At 40.2% G+C, this 12,548-nt stretch overlaps 2 protein-coding genes across 2 annotated transcripts in view; one reads left to right on the plus strand and one right to left on the minus strand.

Annotated features, from left to right (window-relative positions):
• Positions 1-59: 59 nt before the first annotated feature.
• Positions 60-10,196, minus strand: cnih4 (cornichon family member 4). Its single transcript, XM_084027230.1, has 5 exons — positions 10,098-10,196; positions 8,319-8,387; positions 7,980-8,092; positions 5,117-5,257; positions 60-2,027 (listed from the first exon to the last, which is right to left on the minus strand). The coding sequence occupies exons 1-5, from the start codon at positions 10,164-10,166 to the stop codon at positions 2,000-2,002; spliced, it is 420 nt and encodes a 139-aa protein (XP_083883356.1). The 5' UTR covers positions 10,167-10,196; the 3' UTR covers positions 60-1,999.
• Positions 10,197-10,962: 766 nt separating this feature from the next.
• The window catches only part of gprc6a (G protein-coupled receptor, class C, group 6, member A), an 87,656-nt gene continuing 86,070 nt past the window's right edge, over positions 10,963-12,548 (plus strand). The window contains exon 1 of the mRNA XM_084027209.1: positions 10,963-11,188. Coding sequence (XP_083883335.1) covers positions 10,986-11,188 — 203 coding nt within the window. The 5' untranslated portion in view covers positions 10,963-10,985. The remainder of the gene's footprint in view (positions 11,189-12,548) is intronic.

Below are 12,548 nucleotides of genomic sequence, written 5' to 3' on the forward strand. Positions count from 1 at the left end.
AAGGGATTTAACCTGAATGCTACATGGGAGAATGAGAAGGAAAAAACGGAACATGGACAATTTGTCTTTCGTTTTTATTTATGAAACACCAGTTTCCCCCCACAAATAAACAGACTCTGCATAAGACAATTCAGTGAGAATCACACTTAAACCAGTTCTTCTTTATTTAATGGCACAAAGAGCAACCGCCGACTTCAGACAGCGTTCAGATCAATGAGGAGCATCTGGAGCAACACTAGATGGCCCAGACACAGGGATAGTGGACCGGTGGGACTGTGGGCCCAGACACAGGGATAGTGGTCTGGTGGGACCGTGAGCCCAGACACAGGGATAGTGGACCGGTGGGACTGTGGTTAAGTGTGATTGTTGTTTGCTCCGTGCAGCAATATGTCCTTACAACTGCTCAATGCGGGGCTGAGCTGTGGTTGCTTGATTAGGGATGGAGTGTAATGCTGGATGTCTGGATGGTCCGGTATGCATGAAAAGTCAGAACAGAATAACTAGTCCACCAATCACCATCTGAATTTTCTCTACACTTCAATACCATCACAATCCTCTCATTTCCACATTTCATTTGGAACCCTTTGGATACTTGGACCAGTTTTGATGTTAACTGGGGACAATGAAGGAGCAACAACAGCATCAGAGTAGACCCTGACACACCAAAAACATGGACTACAGTTAGCTGGGGACAGGATGACACTATAGGATTTCATCATGATAAAAAACCTTCACAATAAGTTGATGATGGTGATTAAAGCTGCCTAGCTCAGTGATACTGAGGCAGAGTCCTCACTGCAACGGCCCCTCGGGTTCTCCCCATTCTCATGTCATCCCCATCTCTCTCCCCCTTTCACTCTCTGCTGTTACCCGTACATAAAGCCCAAAAAATAACTTAAAAAAAGAAAGCTGTCTAGCTCTCTATCATGGTGGATAAATAGAAACAGCCTGGTTTCAAAATACAGGACACAAAATGACATTTAAAAATATATATATTTATCCTGTATTTATGCAGGGAGACTTAATGATTTATGATCAACTCATTTAGGTTTAGTCCCATTTTGATGGTGATGGGGATAATATTGCCCCATGCCTACAGCCTTCAGCAGTTGACACCTATAGGAGAGCTCTTCTCTAGGGTGACCGTTCCTTTTTTATTACAAAAGTTATCATTATGACTTATCACATGTATGCACTGTGCCTGTGTGGGAGGAAATATGTGTTCCCTTAAGAAGCATCGGTTGGATCCTCCATCAGAAAAAGTCTGAGAAGTCATTGTAAACATCGTACATACTTGAGGACAAAAACAAGAAACAGCGGAGAAAAAAGGAAAAAGTGAGAGAGCTGAGTTTGTCATGCTGAGAGGGATGTGTGGTGGCCAGCAGCATCACATGATCACATATCTGCGTGATAGAGCAAACACATCCAGCAGCAGCAGCAAGCAGACTGAGAAGTGTGTCCAGTTTTATCATACAACAGCTGTGAAGTCATGGAAACATTCAAGTATGGGAGCACTTCATCTGCCAGAAAAAGACGCCATGTGGATTCAGACCGTGATCTTGGTCTCTTGAGTTCACAGATAATGAGAGGAGACTGGCCAGACTTGTTCAAGCTTACATGAACTCCACAAGACTTCATGTGTTTTGAGCATGAAGCATTATTTGGTGGAAAAAACAAAGAATATTTCACACACGCAAAGAAATATGACTCAGTATTATGCTGGTAATACGTGGCCTGTTCTCGAGGAAGCCCACTGTGAATATGACTCACTAATGCAGATACAAGTTGACTTACTAATCCCCTTCACAATAAAAGCCAGCGGTTGTTGCAGGAGATTTTGTCATGATGGTACTGAAGTGTTAAGGGTTAAATGTTCACCTCAGTATTAAAGTCAAAACTCAAATAACACAGTGATCTTACACTTATTCTCTCATACAGTACAGGAGCAGGATGTGGAGGGGGGCAGCAAAGCCTGGATTTTGGAATCTTGCTGGGTGCTTCAATCGTTGATCAGAGCCAGGATCATGCTGGAAGACCAGGATATGTGTTAATAAAGAAATGAGTATGTACACATACCACTGTTATACTCTGCTGATGATGTGCATGTCACTTCAGCTGCTTTCACACCGAAGCTGTTAGAGTTTGGTTAAAACCACCTTAGGTCCAGTTCCTTTGTCCGTCCAGTCCGTTTGTGCTCTGGTGGGTTAATTTGTGGTGTGAAAGCAAATTAAGCAACCACAGGATTTTATGATAGCAGAGATGTGATTGTAGCATGATTTCAAAAGTTAATTACTAATAAATCTGTGTGCTGATGGTGTTCAGGAAGTCATCTTCTAGGTCTGTATATCAGCAGGTGTTTCCTGGTTGATAGTCTAAGGGGCCGTCCGCACGTACCAAAACTATCATCTTTGCTCAGTTTTTCCTTAGCGTCATTTAAAGAAAATCTGCATCCACATGAATCCATTGTGAAAGTCTCAGCACGCTGTAGTGCATATTCCAGGTTTCTGCTACAAAAATACACCAAAAACGGAGAAGAGACTCAGCATGTGCAGAAAGCTTGCACGCTGTATAAAAGCTGCCCGTAATCCTTTTTAGCTCAGCGGCACGACAGTGTATTAGGGCCACTGTAGTTAAAAAAAAAACGGAGCCGAGAGAGGTGTGCAATATTCAGAGAAAAAAGTCGCAAATGTATAAAGTAGCAATTTTGCTACTTTATAAAGTTGCACATTTGCTAGTTTTAAAGTAACAAATTTGATATTTTATTAAAGCGGTCAATAGAGCAAGTAACACATTGCTGTTTGCCGTTGCTATGACAACAAGTGAAGGCTACTGGGTCATTCCGTGTCATTTCATCAAATTTCTGAAAATCTTCCCACCTGACCATCTCAGAATGTCCTGAAAAAATTCAAGTACAAAGACACACTTGTTAATAGGACAAATCCAAAATATCTACTGTCAATAGTTTTCTCATGAAACATCATTGAATGAAGGGTAGTTTAGACGGTTTTTGGCCTCATACTCTGAAAAGCCATTTTTAAACAGCAATATCCGCAAAACGATCTCACCTGTGGCCTTCAAAATTTTTACAGAGTATATCTGTTACTAAAAGCCTCCAGACATGAAATATCAGGGGTGTAGCTCAATGATGACCTAATATGGTAGGTAGTTAAAATGTGGCTTGTTGAAATAAAGTAGTACATTTGAAGAGTGGCTGAGCTCCCATTTTTGCAGATAAAAGACTTCTATAACTTCTGCCTCTATCTCTGGTGTTAGCTTAAACATTCTACAAAATATGGTCTCTCTCAGATGATTATTTTCACAGATATTAAGGCTCAAAAATGGAAGTAAACACATCTTTGCCCAACTTCAGAGTCATATTCCGAAAAACTGACAACACGTATCAGGTCCAAACTTACTTTTTTTGAAAGATCATATTCTTGTTAAAACCATATAAAAAAATCAGGAGGGTGTTTTGCCTCAATTTGTCGCAGTGATTTTTTAAAATCCTGATATTGATAGGGTTTTTGTGGCCGTTTTTGGTACTGCATGTCCTAACAGCCTACTTGTAAACATCACAGCAGGGCATTTCAATTGTGTTTTTTACCATTTACCAAAGACTTATATGTGACTAAATACTACTGATAAATTTAGCCTCACAAAAATATTAAAATGTAGCACAGTTGTAGTTACAGAGGCAATACGTCCTTGAATGTGAGTTAAACATGGTGAAAGCAGCTTTTAAGGTCTTAAACCATGAACAAACATAGCATAATATTGAAGACTGTACATTTTGTCATACTTTAAGTACATACAGTTGGGCAAAGATGTGTTTACTTCCATTTTTGAGCCTTAATATCTGTGAAACTAATCATCTGAGAGAAACCATATTTTGTAGAATGTTTAAGCTAACACCAGAGATAGAGGCAGAAGTTATAGAAGTCTTTTATCTGCAAAAATGGGAGCTCAGCCACTCTTCAAATGTACTACTTTATTTCAACAAGCCCCTTTTTAAGTACCTACCATACTAGGTTATCATTGAGCTACACCCCTGATATTCCATGTCTGGGGGCGTTTAGTAACAGATATACACTGTAGAAATTTTGAAGGCCACAGGTGAGATAGTTTTCCAGATATTGCCGTTTAAAAATGGCTTTTCAGAGCATGATGCCAAAAACCGTCTAAACTACCCTTCATTCAATGATGTTTCATGAGAAAACTATTGACAGTAGAGACCTAATATTTTGGATTTGTCCTATTAACAAGTGTGTCTTTGTACTTGCATTTTTTCAGGACATTCTGAGATGGTCAGGTGGGAGGCATTTGATGAAATGACACGGAATGACCCTACTATCTTAGCCCCAATTTGGCCCATATAAATAAAACCAACAATAACCTTCAACTGTCGTCATCCTAAAGACCTTAACGAGGCGTTGTCACATGTTGTGATGTATTCATTAGAAAAATAAATGTGTACATTCATGGGAAGTTAGCTAGGATAAATGCCGGTTGTTGTGTTAGCATCATAAAAAGTAGCAAATCTGCAACTTTTTTTCTCTGAATATTGCCTCCCTCTCTCGGCTCCATTTTTTTTCTTCTCTCTTTTTCATACAATTGCCCTAATACGCTGTCGTACAGAGGAGCAGAATATCTGCTGCAACATGATCATACCTTGGGACCTGGTTTCATAAAAGTGCGTTTACAGGCACAAAAAAAAACAGATCCCTGTGGACAGTCGACCCAAAAGTGCAAGATTTCTGCATTTACACACAAAAAAGGTTTCCGTGTGGACGGGTCCTAAAGCTGTTAAAACTGTTGTGTTTTTATCTGACTCTGTAATTTGTCAGTCCATACAAAGTGTGTGTCTGTGCGCTCCCTGACATTCACACTATGCAGTGGTCTTTTCTACAGTCCTGTCAACCATTATTCATCATAACATGCAGTCCATTTAAAAATACTTCTGTAGTTCAGTTAGCCTGGAGAACTTCCTGTTTACTCCTGTGATAGTCTGTAAACAGGAAGTGGACCAGAAGTAAAATGTAAGAGGGATCAGATGGACCACCTACAGGTGTGAAAGCAGCTGAAATGTCACTGTGCTTGGAGATGTTGATGCTCTCACCTATACAAATAAATAAAGAAGCAGAGGAGGTGATAACCCAGTTTGATCATGGCCTCCTTCATGTGGGACTTGAGCTGACCTCGGTTGTGGATCTCAGTGGGGTCAAACACGCCCATGTTTCCCATTGGAACCTTCACATACCTGCAGGGATGACAGGGACAAGAAGACAGTAAACACAGGCCGCATAGAACGACCATACAGGGTCGTTCCTGCAGAACAAGGCAGTGTGTATATGATTACAGGGATATTTTTTTTGTTTTACACTTATTCTTTTTATTTCAGCTTCTTCCGCACGTTGTCTGAACTTTTTCAACTTCTGTAGCATACTTTCAGCTACAGAAACATTCAACTATCAAACTGTTCAACTATCAAACTATTTAAGGACATGGACACTGTTACTGTGTTTCTCTCTGGTTTAACTCTAGTGTTGCTTTCGTTAACGAAAACATACCTTTATCACGTGAGGAAAACGAGACGAGATGCAACGAAAATGCTGGTCATGTGACGATAACGATAATTATATATATAATGCAATACTGTAGACGAATAAAAACGAGACTAAATGTGGTTTACAAAATAAAAACTATGCAAAAATGTCTCTTCATTTTCGTTGACCTAAACGAGACGAGACGAAATGTTATAACGTTGTTTCATCTCGTTTAGTCGCTCGTTGGAGATGAACTGCACCTTGCCTGGAAAGCAGACGAGACGGAGCAGCAGGAGGTGGAGCCTAAAAGCTGCGCTCCAGTCAGACAGTTTCCATCGGCCTTCGAAGATTTGACAGGAAGTCATATAAAAAGTTACATCCTGTTAGACGCGATCTGTAGTTTGCGACCACATTCGCATTTATTTATAAATATGTGTGGAAATCAGAATCAGAATACTTTAGTAATCCTTCGGGAAGTTATACAGCTGCATTTGCTCCATAAGAGAAAGAGAAGAAAGAGAGTCAAATAAGTATTAAAATATAAAGTATAAAATAATGCTAATAAATATTACTAATATTTATATATAATAAGATAACCTTGTTTGAATTGTGAAATGGGTTTGGCTAAATACAATCTTTGACTAAAACTCGACTAAAATGTCATCAGTTTTCGTTGACTAAAACTAGACTTTATAGTCATGGACAATTCTGACTAAAATAAGACTAAAATGCTCAGACTTTTAGTTGACTGAAACTTGACTAGACTAAAAATAGAATGAAGTTCGAACGTGACTAAAACTAATAAAAACTAAAATGGTAGCTTGAGACAAAGACTAGACTAAAACTAAAAGTAAAACAGGCCGCCAAAAACAAAACATTTTAACTCCTACCATTTCATTTAGTTATATTCATCTATACAGCGGCTAATGGCCGCTATGTTTAAACACAAACTATTTCTGCTCCAACAATCCCATCACTCTCTCTTCGTTACGTTCTCGCTAAATTCCAGTTGTATCGCAGTTAGCAACTTTAGCTAGCATATTTACATTTACCATTATGCGTGTATGGTCTCTGAATGACAAGGAATTAGAATTAGAACTACTAATTCATCAACAACATGATTAGACACAATTTGATGGGAAAAAATGGTCTAAAATTGTAAAACAGAGTTTAGAAAAATGAAAACGTGAAACACAATATTTAGAACAATTAAATCGGAAAACACAGAATTTGGGAAAAATATAATGGAATCTGGAAAAAATGTAAACGGATTTCATAGTTGTGAACCAAAACCAAAACATTGGTCTCTCTCCATCCCAGGGTGCTGCTCAGATCCGTTCAAATTGTGTTATGTCCTTTCACTACATTCCCTGTTGCAGTTACAGTACTTACTTGACTTCTGTACCGATGCAAATAAGATATAATGTAAGCCTGACACGCTGTTGGTCATGTTTAATAAAAAGTACATGCATGATACTGCTTTGGGGTTAATTAAACATTAATATTTGTAATAATGCACCAGGTTAGAGGGATCCTTCTACAATTTACAGCATTACTTGTATGAGAATCTATTTCATATCCAAGCAAAATTGGTATTGGCGATACCCAGCCCTAATTATCGGCATCTCCATTTTTAGAAAAGTGAAATTAGCAGAACCGGCCACCAAAGTCAAATGTCTCCCCCGGTATTCCCAAACAACCCGACTCCGAGAAGACCGGACCCCGGCGCGACGGGGGCCGTTACCGGCCTCACACCGGCCTAATATGCTTAATTTCAGCGGGTTGTCTCGTCTGATCTGAGGTCGTAGTCGAATGTGGCCCCGACACCTGGGGAGAGGTGCGAGGGACGTGGCTCCCGGAGGAGGCCATTGCGCTTTCAACCGTATCACCAGATGCGGTTAAAAGCTCTGTATACTGTCTTTTGTATCACTGTTTCTGGTGCATAAAAAACTATTTAAAATAAATAAACAAGCAACGCTTAGCCTGGCGGGGGGGCAAGAAAAGCCTGGCAGCCCGCCAGGCCTATAAAGCACTGGGGGAAACCCTGGTAGGCGGGCAAACAGAACAAAACAGAGAACTTCAGGGCTAACTCTCTTCACTTTCATTAGCAGCTGGATGACAACAAGACGGGAACTTAGCTTGTGTCAAGTTGTAGCATTTATTCACCGACAAATAAGGGGACTGCAGTGCTACGTTCACGCTGTAACGGTACGAATGACTTCATACATCGTCACATGCTTTCTCTCCCTTCTGCTCGTCTTGCATATTTCAAGACTCTTCAACCGCAAGCGAAGTTGCCGTGCATGTTGATGATATAACAGTGGCCTCGTACGAGCAACTTGCGGCTTTTTATCTATGACCACCTGCTGGAACACGACCAATGCCTAAATGTTCCAGCAGTGGGTCGTGCGGGAAATAGCAGCTGTATGAGCCTACCTGAAAATGTTCCAGGCTGCTACAGGCAGGTTGAGGAGGAAGATGAACCAGTGCATGGAGACCATCATCAGCATAGTGGAGAGACACTGACCAACCATCTCTGGAATTACCCACTGGAAACACAAAATTACAACAATACAGTAAAAATCATATATCAAATTAATACATTTCTCACTTTAACATATATAAAAAAACAGATATGAAAATCATCTTTCACACTCAAATAACATTCCTCATGTAATAAAAATGCAAACAAGTAAATAGAAATTGTCATTATATAAAATGGGAGTAAAACTATGAGAGGTATATGTATGTCCTCTGAAAGTGATAACGACCTACTTTGTTGAGCTTGGAGCAGCAGGCTCGAGCATTGATGTAGTCACATTCTAGATCAGACAGGGTGATAATCTGAGTTTTCAGTCAAAGTGTCACAATCTGGTGAGAATCCTATCAAACAAGATGTTATTACGTGATAATTAAACATATGTTTGCAAAAGATTTTTTAGAAGAAAACAATCTAGTTTGTACTTCAGACATGGACTGCTATCTAACCTTTTCCTTTAAAGGAGTCATCACCTGGAAATCGCAATTTCTCTTGTTAAAACATGCATATCTGTGTTTGACCTCAGTTGAAACTTGCCTGAAAGGCTGGAGTTTGAAAGTGGCGCCGTTTTTTCGCTTCTGCTCTTTTTCCGAACAGGAATAGCACACAAGGGTGTGCATTCCTAAAGCACGAGATTTTGATTCTGCGCCTTCGGTGACGTCACCGTGGCGGCTACTTGCATAAGCCCACCCCTCTTTCACCACCCAACCCCGCCCCGTCCGCTACCTGAAATCGCCGAAGCGCCGCCATTATGTTTTGGAGTCTGCATGCAGGCAAGCCCCCCCGGCTCTGTCCTTCCTGCGGCGAATCAACGCGCGCCTCATTACATATTATACAATGCACATCCGGACCAGTCAAAACCTCGCGCGTAATCTCGCGTGATAAAATCGCGGTACGAAAAAGGGTCAGAACAAGCTCAATGTTTGATTAAAATTTTTTTTTTTTTTTCTAATAAGTTTTACGAATTGATCCAAAGCGATCCAAGGGGGGCTGGATACGTATAAAACCAGGTGATGACTCCTTTAAAAAAAGCATTGACCACACCCAATGGATGGCAAAACCCATGTAAAAAAATCCCTAAAAGGATATGGGTAGTCGTTAGGTGTGGGACAATATTAACATTTTTACCCTGACCAAAATACTTGTGACTTTATTATCCCGATAATCATTAAAACTCAACAAAATATGGCACCAAAAAAAAACTGGAATTACTTTACATTTCATTCATAATAATAACAATATTTGTATTGCATCACGGAGACCATTTCTTGTTTTAGTGAAGATCCATTTAAGTGAAAACTGGATAAATAATTTTAAATTAAGTAATCATAAATCTCCCTGCATAAATAAACGGTGAGCAAATTTTTAAATGGAACACGTTTGAGTGTTTTTATTACATGATAGTTCCTGTGTTTTTTTATATCTGCCTATAATTTCTACTTCTCCAACATGATAGCTCATTCAAGTTAGTAATGACAATATTCACAATGATCTCGATAATGAAAAGACATGTTTGACTTATTTGTATCGCAATTCGCGATGAGATCTTACATTCCTAGTAGATGCAGATTAGGTTTACACAGGACGAGCAGTCGAGTTCGTTCGGGTCACTACGTTCGTACCTGTTAGACTGTATTCGGCGGTTTACTGCCAAGAACACAGAAGGAAGTGAATCCGATATTTGGGCGGAGAAATAGCCGACAGATGTAGCAAGCTTAACATGTTTATGTTTTATCTCCCACTGTGGTTAAGTTTGTTTGCAACTCTCCGCGTTGGTTTTGCGTTCTTGTAAACCTTGTCATCCGGTCCCTCTGCTGTTTAAACAAGTTCTCTTAACTTCGCGTTGGTTAACGCCAGGCTGTCACTGAGTCCTGCAACACGGCGGCTAACCGGCTAGCTAGTTAGCACTATGCATTAACATAAACACAGGAAGTCATGGGAGCTTTCGGCCAGTGAGCCTCTTTGAAGAACAGACTCCGCGCCCGCCAGTAAAAACAACATATCTGAAAGGATACAAAGTAGACTGAGAGGAAAATAAGTGCACAACAGTCCACAAGTGATAGAATGAACACTGCCGCTTCCATTTTTCTCCTTTCGCCAAAGATTTGTTTCCATTTCCGGTCGGATGTCGTTCCTGATCCCGTGAGGGCCACGGTGTATTATTTTTTGCTTCAGTACCGCCTCCTAGTGGATAGGAGTGGAACACATGCCAGGACAACCTGGGTTTTATTTGAAACGATACAGAAAATTAACATGAATACATTTAAAAACATGTTAATTTACCCGAGTTAGCTGAAGGGATAGTTTTCATTGGCAGTGCCTTTGCCTGATGTTGTTCGTTATTCTAGAATAATTAAGAAAAAATACAATATAGAACAATTGTGTTGTAAAGCATTTACAGTTAAACTACATGAGCAAATACAATCAAATTACAAGTACAGTATGAGTAAAGTTATGTTAAAGGCTGACGTCCAGTTCTGAAAAGTGAAGCCAATTGTACAGCATATTATAATTCTGTACTAGGCTACTATGGATTCAAATTCCTTGTGGTCCATGAACTGATGTGTGTTTTATTCATTTTTATGTCACTGTCAGTGTTGCCTTCCGTCTATTGTTTGTATGTGAATCCTGGCTCCAAAAATACTTTTCCCTGGTGGGATAATAAAGATAATCTTGATTTTAACATAATCCTTTAAAGTTAAATTGTTGCTCACACAACAAATATGCAAAAGAGTAACTTCCCCTGCTATCACTCACAAGGAAGTGGGCAGGGCTGCAGGGTAGAATATGAGAATAGTAAAGTATGAAGGAGGAAGCAAGAGTGACAATGCTGAGTATCACTCTGCTGGAGGTGAGAAACCAGGATAGCACACACAGCAGAACAGACAACAGCAGACGACAGTATGGCCTGGGTTGCTCTTGTCATATATTTGCACATCATACTTTACCTTATTATTCTGGAAATAGGACATGCCACTAAGAAGGATACCAGAGTTGTGGGAGCTACAGCCCCAGGAGATATCATCATTGGAGGAATCTTCCCTATTCACGAAGACGTAGATAAAGACAACACGTCATTTGCACCCCAACTCCAGTCATGTATCAGGTGAGGTCATCCAGCCCAAAGTAACATTCCTTTTTGGCCCTGACTCTTTGGCTACAACTAAGTCCTCCTTTAAGCTTCAAGCATCTTTAGTCACAAAAGGAGATACAAAAATATGATATTCTTTTTTCTGTGGTGGAAAAAGGAATCAGAGCTTTTGTAGTAAAATAAAACTCTATCCTGCTTTCAAAATTCTATAAAAGTAAAGGCACAGAAACCAAATGTATACTATTATATTACTGTATATATTAATATTATTTTATAACTTGATTTACATGAGGTGTTTTGTAAATTGTCTGTCATCTTAAATGGAGGGCATTGCCAATTATTGATAAAATACATGAACCTTATTGTACATTGGTGCATGACTGTGTTCAGACAGTGCTTATGGGTTTCTGGTCTGGTTCAGCATCACACCAAATGAAACAGCAGGCAGGACAGAGTGTTGAGACGAATGTGAACTGATAGTTGGAAAGATGAGCTCACCAACTTCTCCAGCTTTGATTGGTTGATGGATGGACATCATGATATTATTGGTTTAAATTGGATATAAGCATGCCTCACATTTTGTTCTCTAGGAAGGACGATGTTGGATTTTGAGTTAACAATACGAAGAAATAGATTGTTTGTACATTTTTTCAGCACATGATGTTTAAAAGGAATTTTTCATTTCAACTCAACTTTAATCATAATGTTTATAGAATAAATAACTTGGCAGGAATTCGATTCCCAGTTGAACTCTATGTAATCAGGTTTTTTTAAACAGGAGGTTGATTGGGAGTGGGCAGGGAGAAAACAAAGCTGTAGAGCCGATGGACACCTGTGAGAGTCAGTCTGCACGTCCTGACAGCTGCGTTGTACTTGGTGCAGACTCTGGACACTCGCGGAGTTGATGATCTCAGGGTTTATACTGTTACAGCTGTTTGAGTTTAGAGAGAGAGAGCAAAACATCAGCTGGCTCCTATCTTCACCACAACACACCAAACAAAAAAGAAAAGCTTAAAGGTTGAGTATAGGTTATTCTATTCAGAAACACATTGGGCCCTAGTTTCGTAGACCAGGCGCAGGCAGCTTTCAGCGCACCTGCGCCGCGCCGACGGGGTGTGTCCGCCTGGACTTTGCAAGTTTCGTGCACCGGCGCTCGCGCAGGCACACCTCCCCTCTCGCCCACCGGCGCAAGTGGGAAAGAGGGAGGAGAAGAAGGCGTGAGTGGGAGACGAGGAGGAGACAAGGCGTGGACTGGGATTAATACAGCCGATTCAGATCTTCACCAATCAAATGAGCTCCTCTCCTCACCTTTAATGCGTTAGGGGAGGTTCAGTGCAAGTTCCGTCATTTGACAACCGGATGACAGAAGCAGCGC

This window comes from Eutrigla gurnardus (assembly GCF_963514095.1).
Source record: "Eutrigla gurnardus genome assembly, chromosome: 14".
Lineage (NCBI taxonomy): Eukaryota > Metazoa > Chordata > Actinopteri > Perciformes > Triglidae > Eutrigla > Eutrigla gurnardus.